Genomic DNA, 25,496 nt, shown 5'->3' with positions numbered 1-25,496 from the left:
AGTCACTTTCACAGCCTTCCCCTTACTTGATCCATATGATGATGCTGTGAGAGGGATGTGGTAGGATCAGCACCCCCATTTTACAGATTGGAAACTGAGATCAGAGGGGTTAAGGTACTGGGCCAGGTCCATGCAGAAAGAGTCAGGATTAGAAGCCAGAAATCCTTGTCCCAAATCGCTGCCCTCAGAATTGTGTTTCTCAGCCATCTCCCTAAAATGGTAATTAGAAAATAGCTCTGGCTACCCTGGCTGCCCTGTGGTTGACTCTGGCTCTTGTGGTCATAGTATTAGTAATAGTAACAGTAATGAATAAATAATAACAGTAATGAAGTCCTGATATCCACCAGCAGGGCCCCTGTGACCCCGGCCAAAGGCAGGGACACCAGTTAGGGGCTGAGTGGTGGGACTCAGTGCACAGAAGATCCTCAGTAAATGACAGTTGAAGGAAGCTGTCAGGGACAAGGAGGGCTGATTCCAGAGACCGCAGACTGATGGGATTTGGAGACTAACGGATGATTTCCGGTGAGGGAGCAGAAGGAGGGAAATGCAGGAAGAAATGAGCTCAACCCTGAGCTGTCCGGGAGGAGCTGGTTCCATCGGGGAGGCCAGTCCCCCGTCCCCTCCCCTGCCCCCCATGCCTTCATTTTAACCCATGCAATGCTGGATTCTTCCCTTTTTTTTTTTTTTTGCAGAGTTGGCCTGAAGGTCATCCAGCGGAACACACGCAAGTTCCTGGAGCTGCGTTTCTGGGGCTGGTGGAAGCTCTACAACAAGGTGAGGACTGAGGGGCCGCAGTCCTGGGCGGAGGGGCCTCCTGGGGATGGGAGGCCGTGGGATGCTGCAGGGACAGTCTGAAAATGAGGGCACCTTGGAGGAAGAGTGTAGCCTCCTTCCAGGAGGGGGCTGAATCCTCCCTGAGAAAAACGATAGTGTGTCTTCCCACCTTTCAACTCATCCCTCAAAATAAAACCCACTTAGGATGCAGAGAGCCCCCTCCCCACAAAAGTGGGCTTGGTGCGCAGTGCCTCACCCTTGGGCATGTCGAAGCATCTCAGCTCCTTCAGTGAAGTCCTGGACTTTAGGAAATCATGGGATCCGACCTCTCCTTTCCCAGGCTGTTCTGAGGCAGCAGTGGGGGTGAGTGAGTCAGCCAGGAGGGGAGGCTGCAGGCGCCCAAGTAACCAGTCCACCCTCAGCAAATGCAGGAGGCCACGAACCAACCTACTGCATGAGGCTCCAGTGGCGCTGGGGCATGGCGTCCCACCTGGGGTCCCTGTTACAAGGAAGCACGGCACTGGACCCGGGGGCAGGGCTGCCGCATTCAGGGGGCCGGAGGGCAGTGTTGTCTTGAGGGGCGGGGTGTTCAGGGCAGCTACGTGGAGGGTTGGCCCAGGCTCCAGGTCATCTTAGGGGGCCCTGAGCCCCCGACAACTCAAGCAGAAGCTTCTCTCCCCTCCCCATAGGGAAGAACTGTCTAACAATCCATGCTGACCACAAATTGAAAGGGAGGGACAGTAAGTTCTGCATCCCCAGCGGTGCCCATGCACAGGCCGGCCCACTGGAGGGCCTGAGGCGGCAGAGGGATCTAAACAAAAATTTCTCAAATTTAGTCAGTATGGCATTTTCCCCACCTGTTCTATGACTGACCTTCTTTCTTTACATCAACTCACTGTTTTATTTCGAAATTTTTATTTTAAAAGGAAACTTCACATCCTTACCTGTCTCATCCTAAGCAAACGTTATGCATAAAACTGTGGATTTCAAGAGTTCTTTTCATTTTTAAAAATTATTATTTTTCAAAATCATGTATTAAACTATTACTTTTCAAAATTATTTTTAAAGTAACCATGTAACAATGAAAATCAAAAGGTTTCCGTGCAAAGGTTGAATCCATCTCACCTGCCCCCTCAGTGTATGTATTACCCTTTGGGAAGCCCCAGACCAACAGCCTTTAAGATTCCTTCCAAGCCAGATATAAGTGACCACAGATGACAAGGAGACAGAGCCTAGAAACTTCTCTGCTCTTTACCAGAAAGTAAAACTTCACCAATTAAACGTAGCGGAGCAAGATCTTGTTCCAATAAGTGAAAACATAAAATTAAGTTAAAATCCTTTACTCTTAGCGTGTTAAGTGAGCTCTAACCTTATTTAACTAAGTCAGATAAGCTGAATCAATGGAAAAAAACAACACCTTGGGGGAGGCTTTCACTGGATAAAAAGTGTAACACAGTTGCAAGTGATACTTACTATCACATTTTTTTTTTTTTTGCAGTTCGCGGGCCTCTCACTGTTGTGGCCTCTCCCATTGCGGAGCACAGGCTCCGGACGCGCAGGCTCAGCGGCCATGGCTCACGGGCCCAGCCACTCCACGGCATGCGGGATCCTCCCGGACAGGGGCACGAACCCGTGTCCCCTGCATCGGCAGGCGGACTCTCAACCACTGCGCCACCAGGGAAGCCCACTATCAACTTTTTATGCAAATTTTGCACTGCAATATCCCAGATCCCCACAGACCAGGCTGGCGATGACAGGTTTATCTGTCATCTTCAAAGAGAGGCCATTCCTTCTCCCAAATCCATGGTGTTTGCACTCCTGAATAATGTATCCATAGATCAGGAAATATCCCGAGGGCCTGTCCTGCCTGCTCTGCTTGGTGCTGTAGAGACACCGAGGGCAGGAGGGAGATGGGGAGGGGCAGAGGGCAGGGCTCGTGGTCTAGCAGGGCAGAGGACCCAATGGACCCAGGCACTCTTGTAGGATGAGAAGTGCCAAATGCACAGAGCGGTCCAGACAGGTGCTGTGGGTGCAGAAGAGGAGCGACTATTCCTGGCTGAAGGCAAAGCAGCCCACACCTAGTCCCCTGGCAAAGCCCATCTCCCTAACACTCTGCAGTGTTGTTTGCCACCCAGGTCAAGCCACTCCTGAATGTGGCTCGGCAAGAGGAGGAGATGAAGGCCAAGGAGGAGGAGCTGAGGAACGCCATGGCCAAGATGCAGGAGCTGCTAGACAAGATCAAGGATCTGGAGGAGAAGATGGCCACGCTCAGCCAGGAGAAGAATGACCTCACCATCCAGCTGCAGGCAGTATGTGGGGCCCTGGGGGCAGCAGCAGGAGCTGGGGGCCTTGGCAAGAGTCAGACCCACAGAAGGAGGGAGAGTGGCCTTCTAAGAAGCTGTGTCCTTCCAGACGCTGGGGAATTCCCAGCCTTCTCTTTCTCTCATTGTCATGTCATCCTGGACCCAACTACCAAAAAGTCTCCATCAAATTCCTGTTCGCCCACAGCAGCAGGCTGAGCGCACACACATACAGTACATGCTGGGCCTGGGGCATCGTCCAGACATGGGGGCCACGAGATGGTGGGAGGAGCACCTCTGGGGTGAGCCTGGCTCCCTGGGGACCTAGGGAACTTGCCCTCTTTTCTCTGCTTCCTCTTCCTCGCCCATCAAGTGCAAACACAGAGGGGAGAACATATGACCTAGTTTCTGTGGGGAGCCTGACTCCCAATACGATGAGCAGGTTCACTGCCGTGACCCTTCTGGTTTACAAGGGTCCTTCCTTCTCTGATTCGAGCTTCACAACCACCTCATAAGACGCCCGATTTTCATGTGTATCTTCAGGGTAGGAAACTCCACTTGACCGACCTTTAGAGATTTGATCAAGGTCGCAAGCCGGTCAGTAGAAGACCCACAACTGGGAGGGGTCCAGTCCCATCTTGGTCATTCCTGCTCTGTCACAGCCACGTCTCCTCGCCGAGAGCGTGTCAGCACTTACATTAGCTATCCATTTTCCCCAAGCTGTCTCTGACATCTTTTCTCCCATCCTTTCCACCCCCCTGAGAAGTTGCTCAGGCTAGGACCCTCATTTTATGTTTGGGGAGGCTGAGGCCGAGCGTGAATACAAGGATCAAAGAATCTTCCGTTTACAGAAGCGCCACGATGTGCTCCATCCCTTTATGCCTCACGATGATCATTTCCCTTATTTTGCAGAGAATGAATTTCAGTAAATTTATGCCACGAACCAAAAGTCATCTAGCTGGTCTGGTCTTCTGACTCCATGGGCAGTTGTTGTCTTACACCACTGACCCCATCTCAGGGAGACCCCAGTGGACATCCCGCTTGCCCCTCCTCTGACATTTACTGCCTGTGTGACTTTTGACAACTCCATCCCCTCTGCATATCGGTTCCCTCATCTCTGAACCCTAGCTTATAGATGATACCTGTCTGGCTTGCTTCTCAGTGTTGTTATAAGGAGAAACCAGGGACGGGAAATGGTTTGTTAACACGGAAGTGCTAAATCAATGCTGGGAGTTATTTGGGTGGACGTGCCCCTCCACGTTGGCAGATGCAAGCACAGGCCCACATGGGATCAGTGGATGAGACGGCAGAGCCTGAATGGACAGAGGCATCCTGCCTGAGTGGCCCGGGCTTCTCCTAGGCCACTGCTAATGCCTTAAGGTGAATCTGATCACCTGGGGTCTCATTAAAAAGCAGATTCAGATGAACAGGTCACAGGTGGGGACTGAGATTTTGCATTCTAACCGGCTCACAGGTGATGCTGCTGCTGCTGGTCTGGGGACCACACTCCTGGACGAGGCTTCGTCACCAAGAAGCTCAGAGATAGCCAGCCCCTGTCCAGCCCCCAGGACACGTTTGTTGGGGGCCCATCAGCCCGAGGCCTATCCGTCAGCACGTTCCCCTGCAGGTGCCTGGCCCCTGCCCTTGACCAATACTCTCTTTCTTCCACCAGGAGCAAGAGAACCTGATAGATGCGGAGGAGCGCCTGACCCAGATGATGAAGACCAAGATGGAGCTGGAGAGCCAGATCTCTGACATGCGGGAGAGGCTGGAGGAGGAGGAGGGGACATCGGCCTCGCTGAGCGCCACCAAGCGCAAGCTGGAGGGGGAGCTCAGTGACCTCAAGCGGGACCTCGAGGGCCTGGAGACCACGCTGGCCAAGACGGAGAAGGAGAAGCAGGTGGGGAGGCCCCTGGGCCAGACCCTGCTCCTCCCAGGGCCAGGGAACCCCCAGCCCGCTGCCCTGCAGGGGCCACACCCAGAGCCCATATAGCAATGCTGCCCGGGACCCGAGCCACCAGCCACATGCAGCTATTTTAACTTAATTCATTACAATTTCAAATGTCGTTCCTCGGTCAACCTGGCCGCGTATGGAGGGCTCAGTAGCCGCTCGCAGCAAGTGCTACGATGTCGGATAGAGCAGACAGAGCACACGTCCATTGTTTGGACAGAGCAGCTTACTCAGGGGGCTGAGAGCTGTTCCCCTCGTGGGGACGCCCAGGCCTGGCTGGTTCTCCTCGTGCCTGGGATTCCTGGGCGTCTGCCTGGCCTTCTGCCCACTCAGCCTCAGCATCCCTGGGGCCCCTCACAGAACATCCTTCTGCAGCACCATGTCCACCCCTCCCCCTTCCCAGAGGAAGCAACCATATTGTAAGGTGGGGTCACCTTTAGCTGCTGGATTTCTGCCCAAACAAGCAGCTGCTGCCCTTCCAAGTGGCTCCCTGACTCCTGGTACCGTCTGGCTCGCCCTTGGTCCCAGGCCCCCTTCCTATCTCACAGTGGGTGGGGTCCCCGAGCAGGGGGAGGTGGATGCTGCCTAAGCCGGGGCGTCTGCAGCTTTGATGTGCACTCGAACCACAGGGACCTCAATAAGACGCAGGCTCTGGGCCAGCAGGTCCTGCGGGGCCCAGGGGCTATATTTCCAACACAGTCCCCGGCGAAGGCACGGCTGCCGTCCAAGGACCAGGCTCTGAGTAGCCAAGGCCTGACGGTGTTCTCTCTGTCCCCTCACCCCCAAGATTCTGACTTGGTTGGCTGGGCTGTGCCCTGGGCATTGGTGTCTCTTAGGCTCCCAGGTGGCTCTGGGGAACAGCCAAGCTGAGAACCCTCTCTCGGGGCAAGTACTCTCCTCCCCTTCTCCCCCGAGGGTGTTCCCAGCCTTAAAGTCCAGCCTCTCCCCTGCCGCCCCATCTCCAGGCCCTGGATCACAAGGTCCGCACCCTGACTGGGGACCTCTCGCTTCGAGAAGACTCTATCGCCAAGCTCCAGAAGGAGAAGAGGGCCCTGGAGGAGCTGCAGCAGGTAGGCACCGGCCACTTCTCCTCTTGGCGGAGCAAATGGAGCTCGGAGACGGGAGACCCTCATTCGAATCCCGGCTTTGCCGCCCATCAGCTGGGGCCCTTGGGGAAGTCACAGTGTCTCCCTACATCACAATGCCCTCATCAGTGAAGTGGACACAGTCACTTGCTACCTTCCTTCCAGGTTTGTTGTTAAGTGGGGTGAACATATCATTTATCACCCAAACTAGGACAGGTTTCAGAGTGAAAGGGGTCAGCAGGCATGCGTCAGAATGGTCCAGGCACAGTGGGAGGGATGCTCCCAGAGTCATAAGGATGAAGTGGGCGTATGGAAGTGCGCCGTGAGCTCTAAAGCACCAGGGAACCCTGATTCGTTGCGGCAACAACAGGCCTGAGTTCCTGAGGTCATGGGGAGCCCACCCGACTGTTTCAGTTGCTCCTGAGTGTGGAGCCAACTCTGACCACCCACCAGTGCTGACCATGGCGTGGAGCACCTCCTAACCTAGACACAGGTGCCAGGAGCAAATTGAAGCCCAGAACTAGACAGTGGACCCTCATCCCTGTGTTTGCTGACATCATGAATCTACAATATGTCCCCCGAGCACATTTCTCCGTCGCCTCTGGAAACACCTCCCCTTAGACTGTGACTCTCCATCGTATCAAACCCAGAACCCCCTGTTATAGCAAATATGCTCAGTTCTCATTATTCGGGGTAGCGATGTTCTATAGAGTCATTGAATTAGCAAATACTGAACCTTTGCTCTCGGGGAAATACAGGGTTATCTTCCTGCAAGCCTCTAGTCACAGCGTTTTCGTCAACCCATCAATACATCATACATATGATGGTGATCAATACATTATCTTGTTTTATGTGTATTTCTGTTGAAAAACACCTTATTTAGTACATATTGTTTTTTGGGGCTTTTGGGGTTTTTTTGGGGTTTTTTTTGGCGGTACGCGGGCCTCTCACTGCTGTGGCCTCTCCCGTTCTGGAGCACAGGCTTCGGATGCGCAGGCTCAGCGGCCATGGCTCACAGGCCCAGCCACTCCGCGGCATGTGGGATCTTCCTGGACCGGGGCACGAACCCGTGTCCCCTGCATCGGCAGGCGGACTCTCAACCACTGCGCCACCAGGGAAGCCCCAGTACATATTGTTGATACATTGAACTCATGGTCAACAGCCCCTGTATCTCAGGCCTGAATGATGCTCATCCAACACATAGATTTTCTCTGCAAGGCACATCACAGCCTTCTTGCGTCAGGAATGCCAGACAGCACTGCAGAACCGTGCTTCGCGCCACTGTAAGCAGTGAAACACCAACAAAGAGCACTGACATGTAGAAAACGTGGCACTACATAGACTGGGAAAAGCACACGTGTTTGCAGTCTGAGACGAACCAAGGAGACAGAGCATCATTTATCCGACCTCAGCTGGGAACATGCCCCGCTTTGCATGTCCACGAATGACCACGAAAGCACCATGAGTATTGATTTGGGGATTACAAATAAATTTTAGCGAGTAGGTAAACTGGCAAATAGATAATTCACGGATAATGGGGATCAACTTTATTTTGGAACGCCCTCTTACTATCCTGAATTGAAAATTATAATAATGTAACTAATATACAACTTCAGAAAAATCAATAGAGTGCCCTTCCATATAAAAGGAGAAATGAATGAAAGTAATTTATAATAAATAATGGGGCTGTCAAAGTGTAAAAGCTCAGGCAGATCTAGGAGGGCTGCCTGCCCAAGCCCGTCTTTGAAGGCTGTAGACGGGCACCTGAGGGTGTGTTGGTGACTCAGGTAGCCAAGTGCGGTTGCTACCAGTGATGCAATTTTACAAAACAGTCAATAATTCTCAGGGAGATTTTAACAACAAGAAGTAAATCTTCTCTTAGTTTCCATGGTAGATCATTCTTTAAAATTGTAGTGTATACTAAATGAAAAAAATGTTGAGTTATGTGCGAAGAGGTACTAGGTTCTAGGTTCAGAAAAGTATAAATAGTTGTTTACTTACATGAATGGCTGAATGGGACAGCAAGTGTGTGAAATGCAGAATTATTCTTCATGGCACCCATTATCCAGAGCAAGGCCAGATGTCCAGCGTCCCTGGAAGCACCCACAAAGTACCAGTGAGGCCCCCAATCATTGTGACAACCAAAAGCACCGCACCCCCCAAATTTCCTATATGCCCCGTGGAGAACCAGAGCCCCCAACAGACCCCTAGGGGCCCACCTGTGGCTGACGGGTGATCAGTGTGCCGTGGCCTCACCCACCACCCAGGAGCAGGTGCTCTGTAACTGATCACTGACATCATCAACTCAGCTCGGAAGTGATGGCAGAGAACCAGATCTGTTCAGCTGCTCCCGCCTGCCTCACAGGACACACACGTGTATCTTTCCTTCCAGAAAACCCTTGATGACCTGCAAGCCGAGGAGGACAAGGTGAACCATCTGACCAAGAACAACAGCAAGCTTAGCACCCAGATCCATGAGGTAATGCCCCGTCATTGGGTCTGATTCTATAGCTCGACGGTCAGGTCTGTCCCAGGTCACAGGGACCTCAGATACATTTTGGGAAACTGGGAAGTGAGGCCCTTTCTGATGCCACAGCTAAGGAACCAGGCCCAGTCTGGTTCTTTATTGCATTCTGGCCTCAGACAACCCTCCCCCCACACACACACACTACTTTCTTTTGTATTTTTTGTCTCCGCAGCTGGAGGATAACTGGGAACAGGAAAAGAAAATCCGGGCGGAAGTGGAAAAAGCTCGCCAGAAAGCTGAGAGTGACTTGAAGATGACCATTGACAATCTCAATGAGATGGAGCGGTCCAAGCTAGATCTCGAGGAGGTGGTGAAAAAGTACGCAGTCTTTCATTTTGCCCGTAGCGGTGTTAGCAATATCTAGCACTTCCTGGATGGCACCCGGCGCCAGGCACTCTGCTGAGGGCTTCATGTGTATCAGTGCATGTCCCCTGAACCTGCTCTGTACCAGGCACTGTGCTCAGCTCGGAGGATTAGGGAGGGAGGGGCAGGTGCTTCCCTGTTCTCAGGGAGTTCCCAGCCTCACACAGGGCCTGCTGGGCGCTGGAAAGTACACAGGTACTAAGCAATGCACCCACCCCAGAGGTCAGGGAGTCTTTGCAGAAACCTGAAAATTGGGCTCTCAAAGATCACAAGGAGTTGAGGGGATATGTTAGCAATATCACCCTGGTAATAACATGGAGCACATGTGGGGTGGAGAAAGCAGGAAGACAACTACTGCAATAGTCCAAGCATAAACCGGAACTGAGTAAGAGGCTGAAGGGATGGAGATAAGGAGGCAGGTAAGGAAAGCTTTTAGGGGGCAGAATTTGGACAATGCAACTTTTTAAAAAATATTTATTTAATTATATGGTTATGCCGGGTCTTAGTTGTGACAGGTGGGCTCCTTAGTTGTGGCACATGGTCTCCTTAGTTGTGGTATGCAAACTCTTAGTTGCAGCATGCATGTGGGATCTAGTTCCCCCAGCAGGGATCAAACCCAGGCCGCCTGCATTAGAAGCACAGAGTCTCATCCACTGTGCCACCAGGGAAGTCCCCTGGACAACGCATCTTTGAAGTACATTTTGCTAGGGCAATTCTAAAGCACCACAGGCTGCCAAGAGGGCGTGTGCAGCTAAATCTGCATCTCAGCACATTTCTTGGGAGGCACACCCAGAAGGTGCAGGTGACCCTGCCCATCCTCCCCACCTGCTTGGTCTCTGGCATCTTACCTCTCACACGTGGCTCTTGACACGTGGAACTCACATCAGGAGACAGCCTTTTGCAGAAAGATTTTGGAGGAACGTTTTCCCTAAAAAGGCCAAGCATCTGTGTGATTCTGGAGCCCCTAGACTGTAAGCTGCACCAGAGCAGTGACTTCTGTCCGTTTTGTTCACTGATGTGTCCCTGGAACCCCAGACAATGTCTGGCACCAGGAGGGACTCAATAAATTGAAGGCAAATTAATAAATGCACAAGTGAATGAATGAGTGAGTGAAAAACCAGTGAAGCAAATCCTGGGGCTCTGTAGGGCGACTCATCTGTAGGGTGAGAAGGCCAGGGGTCAGGGCTGAGTGGGTCTCAGCAGGGTCAAGGTCTCCCCCGGCAGCCCCAGCTCCATTCCCGTGCCAGCTTGCTGGTCTAGCCTCAGAGCTTTTCCTCAGGAGGTCAAACCTTCTCTTGCAGGAGAGATATGGAAATCAATTCTGTCAACTCTAAATATGAGGATGAGCAGTCTCTGAATTCCACGCTGCAGCGGAAACTAAAGGAACACCAGGTCTGTCTGTGCGGGATGGAGGAGACCCAGATCCTCTTTTGAAAGGCACTGGCCTGCACCTTTGCTCACATCAGCGGATCTGCTGCTGCCACAGAGTCCTCAGAGACTGACTGATGTCCACCTCATGCTGGGATAAATTCCAAGTCCCCACAGTGGCCACAGGGCCCTCCACAATAGCCCCTGCTCCCTCCCTGGCTTGTCACCCACCGTTCCCCCATCATTCCGTTCAGCCCCTCTGGCCCCTTGCGGGGTCTCACACACCCCAGCCTCCCTCCTGCCTCAGGACCATTGCACACACTCTCTGTGGCCCGCTTCCCTCTGCTTTTGACAGCGTCCCACATACACTTAGCTGCCTTCCATCATTTTCATTCTAAAAGGCCAGTGGGTGGGTCTCTAACTTCACCCAGGAGAGATAAACGCCCCGCTCTGTCTGCCTTTTTGCCTGCTAGGCCCGAATCGAGGAGCTGGAGGAAGAGCTGGAGGCTGAGAGGGCAATGAGAGCCAAGGTAAGTGAGATGCGTCTACACTTCCTCCCTCCTTTCCTGAGGCCAAGGACCCAGTGAAGCCACAATCCAACAACGAGCAGAAACTCCTGTTGAGAAACCAGTAGGGAGGAGGATGGGGTTCCGGTTGGAAAGGACTTGTTGTTTCTTGAGCACCTACTGTGTGCCAGGCACTGTGCTACACGTGCCCATTAATGACGACGTAAGAGGCACAGATGCTCTTTGTTGTGCGGTCCAAGGAGAGTGGGCAATGTTAGCCTGGGGACTGGAAGACTGCATTTAACAGGCTGAGGCGGGGAGGAGTTTCTAGGCAAAGGGAATCAAATAGCACTTATGTGCACAGGTACAAAGGTGTGAAAGGAAGAGCCAGGAGTGGAGGAAGGCTTGAGGGCAGGGATCCTGTAGGGAGATGCATCATAACACACCTAACTCCAGCTTCAGCCCAGCTGGGCTGGGTGGCAGGATGGGCACTAAGGCCCCCCCAGTGCAGGGGAGGACAGACAGCATCCTCTGCTGAGTGTGTGTGGGGGGTGACGGGCAGAGTGCAGAGCTCCCCAAGCACAGGCCCCTGGCCTCACAGACGCCACGTGGTGATCACAATCCTTACCAGAGAAACGGGTTCTTGGACGGCCAAGGTCAGTGTTATCCCATCTCCCCCCAGGTGGAGAAACAACGCAGTGACCTGTCCCGAGACCTTGAAGACCTCAGTGACAGGCTGGAAGAGGCTGGGGGAGCCACATCTGCTCAGGTACCATCCTCGGGGTGTCCAGGAACCCCGATTCCTGCCTGCCTGCATGGAGAAACAAATGCTGGACGATGAGCAGGGGGATAAGGACCAGTTAGTTCCTGCTGAATTCCCGGGGCTCCCTTGAGGAGAAACCAATCAATGATAAAGAATAGGCAAGAGGGGGCTGGTTCAGTCCACTTTCTTCTGGGGCTCCTCGGTTCAGTGGATGCAGGTGGGATTTGGACTGAATGCCCCAGGGAGGCCAGCACCGGCCAGCCCGCAAGCCCTTCTTCTGCTCCGCCCCAGATCGAGCAGAACCGCAAGCGGGAGGCCGAGCTGCTGAAGCTGCGGCGGGAGCTGGAGGAGGTGGCCCTGCAGAGCGAGGCAGCGGCCTCCACACTGCGCAAGAAGCACACAGACTCCATGGCCGAGCTGACCGAGCACGTGGAGAACCTGCAGAGGGTCAAGTCCAAGCTGGAGAAGGACAAGCAGGTCATGAAGGCCGAGATCGACGACCTCAACGCCAGCGTGGAGACCATACAGAAGTCCAAGGTGAGGGGGAACACCCCGCAGAGCCTTCACGAATAATATCCCCCGAGTCCCCCGACAGGCCCAAGGTCCATTCTAGATGCTGTGAAGGGAACCAAGATGGACCCATCACAGACCCCACTGGCTGTGTGTATAACCTCGGCCAAGGTGCACAACCTAACCGTGCCTCGGCTTCCCCATCTGTAAAATGGGGAATAATGATAGTCCCCACCTCATAGTGCTGTTGTTAGGGCTACGACAGTTCCTGGCACGTAAGAAAAGCTCAATAAATGTGAGCTATTAGGATCATCGTGACATTAGTATGACTATATCCTCCAGGAGTTGGAGACTTAGTAGGAGAAACAATCATCGCCACAATGAAAAAGTGATATGTGGCAAGAAAGAAAATTAAGTACAATTAAAGTAAAATTAAGCCACTCAACATGCATTTATCCAGCCCCTGCCACAGGAAGAGTCTTCTTGTGACACAAGGGAAGTGGCAGGTGGTGCTCCAAAGGTGAGCAGGGATGATGCTTTGGGGGTCCAGGTCCCAGCCAACTAGTGTCTCCAAACTTCAGACACTCACGAGGCATCTTCGTAGTTCCTGTTTTATCTGCAGGCGCCTGCTCTAATGCTGGTATTTTTCCTTAAATTAACTGGCTCCCGGCATTTTCCTATCGAGTGAGGTCAGCAGGGGCCCGGGAGTGAGGGGCTGTGTGCCAACCCAAAGGCTCTGGGCTTACGTTGATAGAAAATGGTGAGCCACTGGAGGTTTCTGAGACAGGGATGTTCTAGAAGGATGAGGTAGGTGGCCTGGGAGGCTGCACTAGGGCAGCGCAGCTGGGAAGCAGGGAGGGCCTGGCCTGGCCCTCCCCATTTCCCCACTGGGTTCGTTCTCCCTGAGCAGATGAATGCCGAGGCCCACGTTCGAAAGCTGGAAGATAACTTATCAGAGGCCAATGCCAAGGTGGCTGAGCTGGAGCGGAACCAGGTGGAAATCAACGCCATCAGGACCCGCCTCCAAGGTGAGCTCTCCCCTCCCCACAGCTTCCTAAGGAACAGTGCATGGAAAGGAGTGGGGATCCTCAAGGAAACTGAAAGAGTACCTGGGTGCCCTCCCAGAGCTTCCTTGACCTTGGAAAATCCACATCCCCTGTGACGAGACGAGAAGATTTTCTTCCTCCCACTGAGTGCTCCAAGTAACATCTTTACAGTGTAAAACAGGGAACACTGTCCAAAACATTTTCCTATCAGTTCTCTCAGCCACCCCGTGAGATCAGCAGGAGGAGCAGTAATACCGACAAAACACAATTTTCAAACATTTTCAAACATGACCTGCCTACTAACGTAAAGCGAACACGTGTCACTAATGAGAGAACCAGAAAAATGGGAAAACTGCCTTTGAAAAGCACCTGAGGGGGCCGAGATTTACACAGCCAGTCAGGAAAGGAATGTTTCAGTAACTCTGCTGAGTTAGATGCAAAACTGGTTCATGTCCTATGCGGCAATAATACTGCAACCTCTAGGTTTGATTTGGGGTTTTTTCTACCAGAAGAAATTCTCTGCATCTCTAGGTCAAAAATAATTTGCAACTCATCAATATGCAAGTTAACGTCTGACTTCGCAGAGTCTGGGCTCTAAAGAGGGGTCAACAGTTAAGTCAAGCAAAGGTGCATTTCCTTCGAGAAGTTAACGCTCCTGAGGCGCACCAGTTAGACAACACTCTCGTTTGACACCAGAGAACCTCCTCTGGCCTTACTTTCCACATTGTGAACTTTTTAAAATCAGTATCCCCATTTGATGGATAAGAAGAGTGAAACTCAGTGAGGTGAAGTGACTTGCCCATGGTCACAAAACCGAAGATACAGGGCAGAACTGGGAACCCTTGCTGGTTCTCTGGCTCATGCACCTTCTCCTGGCCTCTGGCTCCGGAGAGCAGTCTACAAATGACAGGAGTGTAGGTTCTGGGACCGTGACAAATGAATTTTTTTTCAAAGTAAACACTCTCCGCCCGACTGTTTTCTCCAAACTTCTTTGCTGTATCTCCTGCCAGGGGCTTCGCTATCTGAAGCCGCTTATCCCATGCAAATCACCTGGATGGTGGCAACCCTTGGGCACTTGCTCCCCTCCTGGGCCCACTAGATTTGGGCAGCTGATGCGGTGGTCGCCCTGCTCCCCATTCCAGCTCAGCTGGCCAAGCCACTATACTGATGGGCACTTTGGGAGCAAGGCTTAGGATCTGGCGGGGGAGCTAGTTCTCCACCCAACGCTTCTTCCGTTCCCTTCTCGCCCAGCTGAAAACAGTGAACTGAGCCGGGAATATGAAGAATCCCAGAGCCGGCTTAATCAGATCCTGAGGATAAAGACGTCCCTGACATCACAGGTGGATGATTACAAGAGGCAGCTGGATGAAGAGTCCAAGGTTGGTTTGGGGGTGAGGTAGGGGGTGACAGAGCTGCCTCCTTGAAGAAAGTCATATGTTATGAAGATGTAGAAGGAACATGAAAAATATTTCATTCCACTGCAAGTAAAAGAGTTAACAACAAAACCAGAGTACGCTATATGTGCGACTAAATGAAATTAACGGAATTACGTATCCTTGTGGATAGTAATTGGAAGAAATCAAGGAAAGTTAAACCCTGGTGGTTTGGGTTGTAGACTCCTGTGTCTCCCCCCACCGCCCCCCGCCCTGCCTTTACCCCGCTGTACTGTTGATCCAACGTCGTGTATCCCTAAGTGATGGCCCTGGGTGCCACAGAGACCGGGGGGCCCTGACAGGCTGGTCTGGTCACCGCAGTCCCGCAGCACGGCCGTGGTGAGTCTTGCCAACACCAAGCACGACCTGGACCTGCTGAAGGAGCAGCTGGAGGAGGAGCAGGGAGGCAAGTCGGAGCTGCAGCGCCTTGTGTCCAAACTCAACACCGAGGTGACCACCTGGAGGACCAAGTATGAGACGGACGCCATCCAGAGGACCGAGGAGCTGGAGGAGACCAAGTGAGCGTCACCCTGCGCCAGAAGGGCCGGGGAGGCCAGCGGGTTGGCGGGTGGGTGCGAGGTGGGGGCCTGAGCACCATAGCCACAGCTGACACCAGGGCCACACCCAGGAGAGGGCAGTTCAGGGGCTCCTCTTAAAGGGGGGACGAGTGTCAGGACAGGGAGCCCACTTCGTGCCCTCACCAGGTCACGCACTGCATGCCCCACTGCTTTCAGCTTCCCTCTTCAAGGGCTCTCTTACCTACATCTTCTGCCCAGAAATGCTCAGGCTCCCTGCAGGGAAGTCAGGATGGTGGGGGGGCGGGATCTGCCTCCAGGTAGGGCTTCTCTGCCTCTGAAGTGCTCAGGAAGCTTCCATGGGCCTGGTGGGACTGGGGTGAGGCCCCTCGGTGATGCTGAGAGGACACGGGCCACGCTCCGTGGCAGAGGTCCCCCCTCGGCCAGTTCCCCAGCTCTGTGGCAAATGCCCTCAAGTCCTTTGAACTTTCTTCCTTCACAAACTAGAGACACAAACGCTCTGCTTGACGGGCCTGAGGAAACAAGAGTGGACACATGAACGTGGCTCAGAGCTGCCCTCTTGCACAAGAGGCTGGCGTGGGTGCCCGTGGGCCAGGGCACCCAGGGAAGGCCTGCGTGTGAGCCCCTGGTGCCAGGCGGGGAGGGAACCCCAGCCTGCCACTGGTGCCTTCCATCCACTGGAATTTGTGGTGACAGCATAAGCGCAGTGCCTTCCAGCTGACATCAATCTTTATCTGGCACTCTTTATTCGCTGAGCCTACACCTGCCTTCCTGCAGCTCCACCTCCTGCCCTCCAGCCCTTTTCTAATATTTTCTATTGAGAGCTATGGGGGCTGCCTGGTCCCACCCCAGGCTCTCACTCCGAGCTAAACCTCAATTTCAAACCCTCCCCTCTCTCTGCCTGGAACCTCTTCCCCAGACACCCACAGGGTCCTGGCCTTTGCACATGTGTCCCCTCCCTGCTTTATTTTCCCATAGTGCTTATGTCACTTTGTTGTGTTTTCTGTCCCCCCTCTAGAACAGAAGTTTTGAGGGCAGGGATCTTAGTCTGTTTTATTCACTGCTATTTCCCTAATGCCTAGAATAGGACTTGGCACTGAGTAGAAACAATGAATATTTGTGGAATGGATGACTGGACACTGGTTGCTCTGTGCCAAACACCCCCGTTTTTATCTGCATCTTCTCCATTGTGACACCAGAGCTCAGCGCCATGCTGGGCTCCCCTGCCCCTGGGTGCCTATGTTTCCTTGATGGCCTCTCTTGCTCTCATCCACAGGAGAAAACTGGCCACCAGGCTCCAGGAGGCAGAAGAGACGGCTGAAGCCGCCCAGGCCCGAGCTGCCTCCCTCGAGAAAAACAAACAGAGACTCCACGCAGAAGTTGAGGACCTCACCATCGACTTGGAGAAGGTCAGAGGGCCAAATGCTCCAAGGCTGACCATTTGCTGGGTCCAACAGCCCACGGGAAGCTGGATGAGACTGTCACATGTTGGGTTAGCAAGAAGGAACAGGTGGCCCAAGAGGGTGGAGAACAGGGTTTGCAGTCAGGCCCACTGTTCACTGCTTGAACATGTGTCAACATGCTCATGATTCTGAGATCTTAACTCAACCAGCCACTATTTAAATAGGTCCGTGACAAGGATAAAACTCAGTCCCAGGAAGTCCAGGAACCTATTGCCCCTGTTCCCCTTCCTCTTCTGCAAACCATGTTCCACACACTTTGTGTGGCTAAATATTCCCGTTTGCATCCCTAGTTCAGACTGATTCGCCAGTCTTTAGCAAAATTAAATAAGATTTCCACTGGCACACACCAACCCAGTCTTGGTCCAGATAAGGTCATAGCCATGTGAGAGGCTTTGGGGGGAAAAAGTCCTAAAACCTCAAGGTTTTTGCTCCCTCCAAATTAAGAAGTTAAGCAGAAAAAAAAAAAGAAGAAATTAAGCAGAAATTTACAACGTCTAATATTGTGCAGCAGCAAATACACAGTTGCGGGGAGTTATGAAAAAGATGGAAGGGCTGTGAGAATAATATCTAAGAATAATGAGCTTTGATGAACAAGAAAAATAATACCCACCCATCTCTGAGTTGGGCAATGATATATATTAGTATGTTATAGAGAAATACGTTATGGGGAGTTAGGTGAACATCATAAATCTGGGAAGGTTGTTGTGGCCCAGATCCCTCCTTTTACACCTGAGAAAACCCTCACCTGGGAAGATAAGGTGGGCGGCCCAAGGTCACACATCTAGTAGTAGATGTTTTGGAACCGAAACATAATTTCTGGACTCCCTATTCTGTGCTTGTGCAACAAATGTTGAATTCTATCCCCATTCGAAGAAGTCTGGGGTCATCAGAGTTACTGGAGAGGTAGAGGGAAGGAAGGGAGGGGGCAGAAGGAGGGGAAAGGCACAGGAAAGGCAGACCCCTGACACCATCCCCTCCTCACCCCAGGCCAACGCCGCGGCCGCAGCCCTGGACAAGCAGCAGCGGGTCTTTGACAAGATGCTGGCTGAGTGGCAGCAAAAGTGTGAGGAGCTGCAGGTGGAGGTGGACACCTCCCAGAAGGAGTGCCGCATGTACATGACCGAGAGCTTCAAGATCAAGACCGTCTACGAGGAGTGCCTGGAGCACCTGGAGTCGGTGAAGAAGGAGAACAAGACCCTGCAGGGTGAGTCTGGGGGCAGGTGGACGGGCCTGCAGGGACGAGGACACAGCCGGACCCCCCCCCCCCCGTCATGGGTCTGAGCACCCAGCGCATAGTAGGAGCACAATCAGTGTTTGCTGACTGGCTGGCAAGCACTTGGTCAAAGCATGTGGGCATTCCGCAGTATAACTTCAGGCAGGTGAGTTACCTAGTTCTTCTGTGCCTCATCTGTAAAATGGGGAAATAATACTGCCTTCCGTGTAAGGCTGTTGACATAATGAAATAAGATAAAAATGTCTTAAGTCTTCGCTCGGTAGAGTAGCTAGTCAAATAAGGGCTCAGGAGATTTTAGATATTGAGCCCTTCCATCTACCATATGTAAATAATATGTGTATGCATATGTGTTTCTTACATATAGGAGTCTCAGGCTGGAATTTCATTCTGTTGGATATTGCTTGAAAAGTGTTGGTTATCTAATCTTGCCACATGAAATTTGTATTATTTGTTTCTGTGGTTTTCCTAAACACAAACTCAGTGTTCAAGAGATGTCACTTTTTTCCATTTTTGAAGAACTGTTTTGGGGCCCCTGTTCTGCTGAGCAGCAGAAATGAAAACTCAGCCAGTGCAGGGTTTCCTCAATCTGGGCTGCCCCACCCTGCTTCCTCCCCAGGGTTGTATTTGAGTCCTGGTGGGGGCGGGGGGGTTGATGTAGCATCACTGCAATGGAAGGTAGAAAAAGATGGTCCTTGATTGTCCCCAAAGCTGCCCAAGGTCCTATGAGTCACTCCCAGAGGAGCTCTCTGCTTACAGGAGATAATCTTGAGAGTCAACTGTTTAAGGCCTCTCTCTGCTTTCTTAATTTCAGAAGTGTAAGTACTGAAGGACTTGGGCATAAAGTAAATACAAGTTAAAGACTGGGGAGGAAGAGCTGAACCAGATATAGGTTGACTGGACTAGGAGAGGAAGGAAAAGAGGAGGGGGGGGTTATGATCAAGTGCTGCTGAGGGTCCCTGCCTACCACCCCCTATCAGCTCCTGGTGCAGGTCAGAAAAGATAGAGGAATAATTGTGTCACATGCCATTACCCCAGGAAGCCGATAGTCCTCATGCTTCTTGTTAACAAAATATTCTTCTTGTTAACAAGAATATTGCTTCTTGTTAACAAGAATATTCCTTTCTCAGAGGAGATAAAGGAACTGATTGATCAGCTGGGTGAGGGAGGACAGAGTATACATGAGCTGCAGAAAATGAAGAAAAAATTGGAGGTTGAGAAGGAAGAACTCCAGGTGGCCCTGGAGGAAGCTGAGTCTTCCCTGGAGGTAACCATGTGGTCATCACATTGGGGGCTGGAACTTGGCCAGGGACCACACACCTGCTGGGCCAGGAAGACTGATGTTTATATTCCTGGCAGGTTGAAGAGAGCAAGGTGATTCGAATTCAGCTGGAACTGGCTCAGGTGAAAGCTGATATTGACCGGAGAATCCACGAGAAAGAAGAGGAATTTGAAGCTACGAGGTATGAGGCTGATGGGACAGGAGACTGAGTCTAGGTAGCATGATGGAGCAGAGTCCAGAAACCTGGGTCTCTGCCACATACCAGTCATGTGTGAGCTTGGGCAATTTAGGTGAGCCTCTCTGAACCTGTTTCCTCATCTGTGAAATGGGAATAATGATGGTACCTCATACTAATATGGCACTCTCTGGTGTGCACTTAGAAATATAGTACTTTAGTGATTCATCACAAAACCCCATGAGATAATAACCCAATTCAAAAATGGGTAGTGAAGTAAATCAGAAGGCGAAAGACAAATACCACATGATATCACTTACATGTGGAATCTGAAATATACAAATGAACTTATTTACGAAACAGAAATAGACTCAGAGACATAGATAACAGACTTGTGGTTGCCAAGGCGGAGGGGAGGTGGGGGAGAGATGGATTGAGAGTTTGATATTAGCAGATGCAAACATATAGAATGGATAAACAACAAGGTCCTACTGTATAGCACAGGGAACTATAGTCAATATCCCGTAATAAACCATAATGGAAAAGAACATGAAAAAGAATGTATATATATGTATTACTGAATCACTTTGCTGTACAGCAGAATTAACACAACACTGTAAATCAACTGTACTTCAATAAAATATTTTTTTTAAAAAAAATGGGTAAAGGACTCAAATAGACATTTCTCCAAAGAAGATACACAAATGGCCAACAAGTACATGGAAAGATGCTCAGTATCATTAGTCATTAGGGAAATACAAATCAAAACTACAGGATACCACCTCTCTTCCATTAGGATAGCTACTATCCAAAACACAGAAAATAACAAGTGTTGGCAAGGATGTGGAGAAATTGGAACCCTTGTACACTGTTGGTGGGAATGTAATATAATGGTACAGCTGCTGTGGAAAACAGTATGGAGATTCCTCAAATTTTTTTAAATAGAATTACCATATGATCCAGCAATTCCACTTCTGAGTATATACCCAGAAGAATTAAAATCAGGGTCTCAAAGAGATATCTGTGAACCAAGTTCATTGCAGCATTATTCATAATAGCAAAAATGGGGAAGCAACCAAAATGCCCAGTGATGAATGGATACACAAAATGTGGTCCATCCATACAGTGGAATATTATTCAGCCTTAAAAAGGAAGGAGATTCTGACACATGCTATAACATGAATGAACCTTGAGGACATTATGCTAAGTGAAATAAGTCAGTCACAGGAAGACAAATTCTGTATGATCCCATTTATATGAAGTACTTAGAGTAGCCATTTGATTATAGCCATCCTGGTGGACGTGAATTGCATTTCCACGATGGCTAATGATGCTGAGCATCTTTTATGTGCTTATTGACCAGCTATATGTCTGATTTGGAGAAATGCCCATTCAAGTTATTTCCCAAAAACTGGGTTATTTATCTTTTTATTGTTGATTTTAAGAGTTCTTTATTTATTCTGGATACTAGACTCTTATCAGATATATGATTTGCAAATATTTTCTCCCATTCTGTGGGTTGTCTTTTCACTTTATTGATAATATCCTTTGAAGCACAAAAGTCTTAAATTTTGATGAAGTCCAATTTATCTATTTTTTCTTTGGTCACTTAACTGTTGCTTTGAAAAGAGAGATTCTGACCTGTATAGCCAAAGCTCACATTTTATAATGAAAACAAACAGCGGAGACCTTAGCATCTGGCCTTGAATTGACTCCATTGTGGACTAAAGAGTGATCTTTGGCGTGTTTTTCATCATGTTGGAGCCTCAGTTTCCTTGCCAGGCTGTTTTGCATATTAAATGAATTGAGATCACAAAGACACATGGTTAACATCGACCTTCCATTCCTTTTCCCAAAGCATGATGCTCCCCCACTTAAAGACTTTAAGAGGAGATACAGTTTAATCTCACAGCATGCTGGCCGTATCCACATTATTGCTGAGATTTCTTTTTTTTTTTTTTTTTTTTTTGTGGTACGCGGGCCTCTCACCGCTGTGGCCTCTCCCGTTGCGGAGCACAGGCTCCGGACGCGCAGGCCCAGCGGCCATGGCCCACGGGCCCAGCCGCTCCGCGGCATGTGGGATCCTCCCGGACCGGGGCACGAACCCGCGTCCCCTGCATCGGCAGGCGGACTCCCAACCACTGCGCCACCAGGGAAGCCCTGAGATTTCTTATCTAGAGAGGTTTAGCACATCCTGAACAGTGGGCCCAGTACGCCAAGGCCTTCTCTGCTTGGACTTGCAGGAAGAACCACCAGAGGGCCATCGAATCCTTGCAGGCCAGCCTGGAGGCGGAGGCCAAGGGCCGGGCAGAGGCACTTCGGCTCAAGAAGAAGATGGAGACAGACCTGAATGAGATGGAAATCCAGCTGGACCACGCCAACAAGAAAAACAGCGAACTTGTGAAGACGCTGAAAAGGCTGCAACAGCAAATCAAGGTAGCAAATCTGGAAGCAGGAAGAACTAATCACAAAGCCAGCCATCCCCGAGCCTGCAGGCTCACTGGGAGCTAATGACATGCCTGTCCAGCCAGGATAAAGGCACAAGAGCGAGAACGTGGGGTGGCTGGCAGTCTAGGGAGCAGGAGACTTGGGGACTGTATAAATGAGAGACCCCAACTACCGTATCCTGGACCACTGGAAAGAGGGAAGGAGGGAATCAGGAATTTGGGCCTGTCTTGCTTTTTAAAATCATTTTTGACTTATTAGAAATGATTACAGACACAGAAAAATAAAGAACATAACGAACATCCATATACCGACCACTCATCTTAAATAGAGTTGAAGGCCTGCTTTATCACTTGCTGTCATCAGCCTGGTCTGTAGCACATGCATAGCTGAACCCACGTATTCAACATGTGTTTACTGGAGCCCTGCCCTGGCCAGGCACTGTATTAGGTGCTAGGGGTACAAGAATGGATAAAACAAACAAACTTCCCTGCAGACAAATAATAAGCAACAAATAAATAAAACTGTAGTATTAAAAATGGTGAGAGGGCTTCCCTGGTGGCGCAGTGGTTGAGAGTCCGCCTGCCGATGCAGGGGACACGGGTTCGTGCCCCGGTCCGGGAAAATCCCACATGCCGCGAAGCAGCTAGGCCCGTGAGCCATGGCTGCTAAGCCTGCACGTCCAGAGCCTGTGCTCCGCAATGGGAGAGGCCACAACAGTGAGAGGCCCGCGTACAGCAAAAAAAAAAAAAAAAAAATTGTGAGAAGTGCTATGGAGAAAGACAGGAGAAGGGAGACGGGAATTAGCCAGGGCAGGGTGTAATTGTCAAAGGTCACTGAGGAAGGCCTCCTTGAGAAGACCCTGCTGGAAACACCAGGTCCTCATCATCAGGAAATCCTTGACCTCATGCTGACCAGGCTGGACAGATCCTCCAGACACCTGGGCCCTGCATCAACCAGACCCTGAACTCCCCAGGGCAGGGCTGCACTTTGCACTCTCTTCCCCTGTGGCCTGCACCTCCCCACCTTCACCCCAGCTCCCTGCTGAGCCTGGTCCAGGAAGGTCATAGCACCCTCAGGCCTGGGCAACCCCTGGCTGTGGGAGAAGGGCTCAGGCCAGGGTCTCTCGTCTGCCAGGACCTGCAGATCCAGATGGACGAAGACGCCCGGCAGCACGAGGAGCTGCGGGAACAGTACAACCTGCAGGAATGGCGCCTGAGCCTGCTGCAGACTGAGATGGACGAGGTGCGCTCGGCCCTGGAGGGCAGCGAGCGCTCCCACAAGCTGCTGGAGCAGGAGGTGGTGGAGGTCACCGAGCGGCACAACAAGCTCAACGTCCAGGTGGGGGCAGCTACCGGCCATGTGGACTCCCACTCGGGGTGCTGGGGTGAGGCCAGGGCGGCGCCCAAACCTCATGGGCTCCCCTCAAAGGCCCACTCGGCAGATCCTCAGAATGCACCTGCAGAGCTTTCTTTCTGTTGTGGTTAGAAAACAAACAAAAAAACCCATAACATAAAATGTACCATCTTAACCATTTTTCAGTGCAGAGCTTTTCAAGATAGACTCCCACGACTCCCCCCTGGAGATTCTGATCCAGTGAGTCTGTAGTGGGACCCACGGGAATTTAACTTTTAGAAACTCCTCATGAAATTCTGATGATTTAGCCAATTTTAAGGACAACCGTTACCACCCCCCATCCCCCCACCCCGCCCAGTGTCCTGAAGATGAAACTTCAGAACTGGAAGGGATCTAGAATATTCCAAAGTCCGACATTCGTGGTACACATGAAAAACTGTGGCCTAGAGTTGAGTGGCTCACCCATGGTCAACACCAGGGACCCCAGCGGTGATGCAGGTGCTTCCTGCCGCTCACAATGCAGTCCTTTACCAGCACGGCTTCATCCTTACTCACCATCTCATGCGAATTCACCGAAAGAAAAAAATGTACATGGGACATATAGGGATTACAACCCCACTTTAGAGATAAAAAGACCAATCCCAGGGGTAAAAAGGAGACACATAGGCAGAAGCACTAGGGCTTGAACCTGGTCTTCCCAGCTCCAAGTTCAGGATTGTACTAGAGACACCACCCACCCCAGGCCTAAATGATGTTCTTCCCAGGCTCCGTGTGATGCAAATTCTAATCTAAAACTCAGAGAAGAATGCAGGATAGAGACCTTCACCCCAAGCAGGGGGCCCAGGGCCATTTCTTGCTGGGGGTCTGGGAGAGGGTGGCTTTTCCTGGACACAGGAAGGGCTGTGCAGACTCTGGGCTCATGGCAATGTCTTCGTTTCCTCCTCCAGAACCAAAGCCTCCTTGTGGTCAAGCGTAAGCTGGAGTCTGATGTCCAGCGCATCTCCAACGAGCATGAGGAGCTCATCAGTGAGTTCCGCTCGGTCGACGAGAGGGCCAAGAAAGCCATGACAGACGTAAGTGCGTGCACGGCCTGCTGCAGCCGGGAGGGGCCTGGGCACCCTACTCCCACCCCAGCCAGGCCCCCTGCCGGCGACCAGGCCACCCTAGGCAGGGAAGGCCGCCTCCTTTGGTTTCTGAAAAGCCAAGAGATTAGAGCATGAGGCCTGGGGACACAGACCAAAGGAGCCGTTGAAGTGGGCTCATCTGGGCAGGTATTTTGGCAAGGAGAGGAGCCTTGAACCAGCCTTAAGGGGAGGGTTAGTGAAAGGAAGATGGGTGCCGTGCCCAGGGGTTCAGGGCTGGAGGTCAGCAAGGGAGGCCTTCAAGTGTTTTCACCCTAGTATCCCTTTGGGTGCTCAGTGGTGGATGCTACGGGCCCCACTTTAAAGATGAGGAAATACAGATTTTATCGTCAAGCTCCTTAGGCTTGACTGAAATGCCAGGAGCTCAGGAACATTGTTGGTCTTATTTGGTGCTGTGTTCTGAGATCATAGACTGGTATCCGGCACGCTGTAAGCCCTCCATGAATATTTTACACAAGAACAAGTGGGTTAAATGACTGGGGCTGGGTGCAGACCTTGGACTTTCTACTCAGACCTGTGTTTTTCCTGCTCTCTGTGCTGTGCCCCTCATGGAGGAGACAGCAGAGTCTGGCTGGAGAGCGCCGGCTGGCGGGTCCATGGGATTGGGCAGCCTGGGTCTGAGCACAGGCGCCTGCCTCCTCCCGTCACTCGGAGGGATGTGGGAGCATGGGGCACCCCCTCTACCACACCCCAGCAGCATGTCAGCCAGGGTCCTCTTGTCCACCGCTTGGTGTCCCAGAGGCTGGGAGACAAGGACCCTCGTCTCTCAAAGGCACTAGGAGCCTGGATGGGAGCCCAGCTCCAGCTCCAGTGCTTCCACCCGCCCCCCCACCCCAGGCTGCCTGCATGGCCGAGGAACTCCGGCAAGAGCAGGACCACTGCATGCACCTGGAGAAAATCAAGAAGAACTACGAGGTCACCATCAAGGACTTGCAGGCCAAGATGGAGGAGGCTGAGCAGCTGGCTCTCAAGGGAGGGAAACGCACAATCATGAAGCTGGAAGCCAGGGTGAGGGCGGCACTGAACCAGAGGGAAAAAGGAGATGGGAAGGGGGTCTTTTCCCCCCAAAAGTGCCAAGCATCTGATGAGGAGCTGGGCCTCTAATCTATTTCTACAACCGTCTCCTCTCCTCCTCCTCTCCCTGTCACCTTCCCCACAGAGTGTCCTTAGCCCCCAAGCAGAGTGGTTCCCCACATTCTTCCTCTGTCTCTGTTCCCAGTCTCTGTTTCCAACATTATTC

The 25,496-nt window shown here is 51.6% G+C and overlaps 2 protein-coding genes across 3 annotated transcripts in view; one reads left to right on the top strand and one right to left on the bottom strand.

The window, feature by feature from the left end:
• KPNA7 (karyopherin subunit alpha 7) overlaps positions 1-11,940 on the bottom strand; it is a 96,261-nt gene extending 84,321 nt beyond the window's left edge. The window contains exons 1-2 of the mRNA XM_049699273.1: positions 8,330-11,940; positions 8,112-8,203 (exon numbers count right to left, since the gene is read on the bottom strand). The gene's annotated coding sequence lies outside the window, so the exon portion shown is untranslated. The remainder of the gene's footprint in view (positions 1-8,111; positions 8,204-8,329) is intronic.
• Positions 456-25,496, top strand: part of LOC101289395 (myosin-16) — a 30,479-nt gene continuing 5,438 nt past the window's right edge. Inside the window, exons 1-21 of one of the 2 annotated variants that reach the window (XM_049699262.1) lie at positions 456-774; positions 2,910-3,083; positions 4,747-4,974; positions 5,991-6,095; positions 8,503-8,589; positions 8,810-8,955; positions 10,302-10,392; positions 10,842-10,898; positions 11,557-11,643; positions 11,929-12,174; positions 13,058-13,175; positions 14,445-14,572; positions 14,948-15,144; positions 16,439-16,571; positions 17,613-17,829; positions 18,987-19,123; positions 19,216-19,319; positions 21,557-21,749; positions 22,896-23,099; positions 24,062-24,187; positions 25,094-25,264. In XM_049699262.1, the coding sequence (XP_049555219.1) occupies positions 658-774; positions 2,910-3,083; positions 4,747-4,974; positions 5,991-6,095; positions 8,503-8,589; positions 8,810-8,955; positions 10,302-10,392; positions 10,842-10,898; positions 11,557-11,643; positions 11,929-12,174; positions 13,058-13,175; positions 14,445-14,572; positions 14,948-15,144; positions 16,439-16,571; positions 17,613-17,829; positions 18,987-19,123; positions 19,216-19,319; positions 21,557-21,749; positions 22,896-23,099; positions 24,062-24,187; positions 25,094-25,264 (3,066 nt within the window). In that variant the 5' untranslated portion in view covers positions 456-657. Of the gene's footprint in view, positions 775-2,909; positions 3,084-4,746; positions 4,975-5,990; positions 6,096-8,455; positions 8,590-8,809; positions 8,956-10,301; positions 10,393-10,841; positions 10,899-11,556; positions 11,644-11,928; positions 12,175-13,057; positions 13,176-14,444; positions 14,573-14,947; positions 15,145-16,438; positions 16,572-17,612; positions 17,830-18,986; positions 19,124-19,215; positions 19,320-21,556; positions 21,750-22,895; positions 23,100-24,061; positions 24,188-25,093; positions 25,265-25,496 lie in introns of those variants that run through there. The other variant, XM_033426568.2, reaches the window with a different exon arrangement.

Source organism: Orcinus orca, chromosome 16 (genome assembly GCF_937001465.1).
Source record: "Orcinus orca chromosome 16, mOrcOrc1.1, whole genome shotgun sequence".
Taxonomy (NCBI): domain Eukaryota; kingdom Metazoa; phylum Chordata; class Mammalia; order Artiodactyla; family Delphinidae; genus Orcinus; species Orcinus orca.
This window is presented reverse-complemented; position numbering and strand designations above follow the sequence as displayed.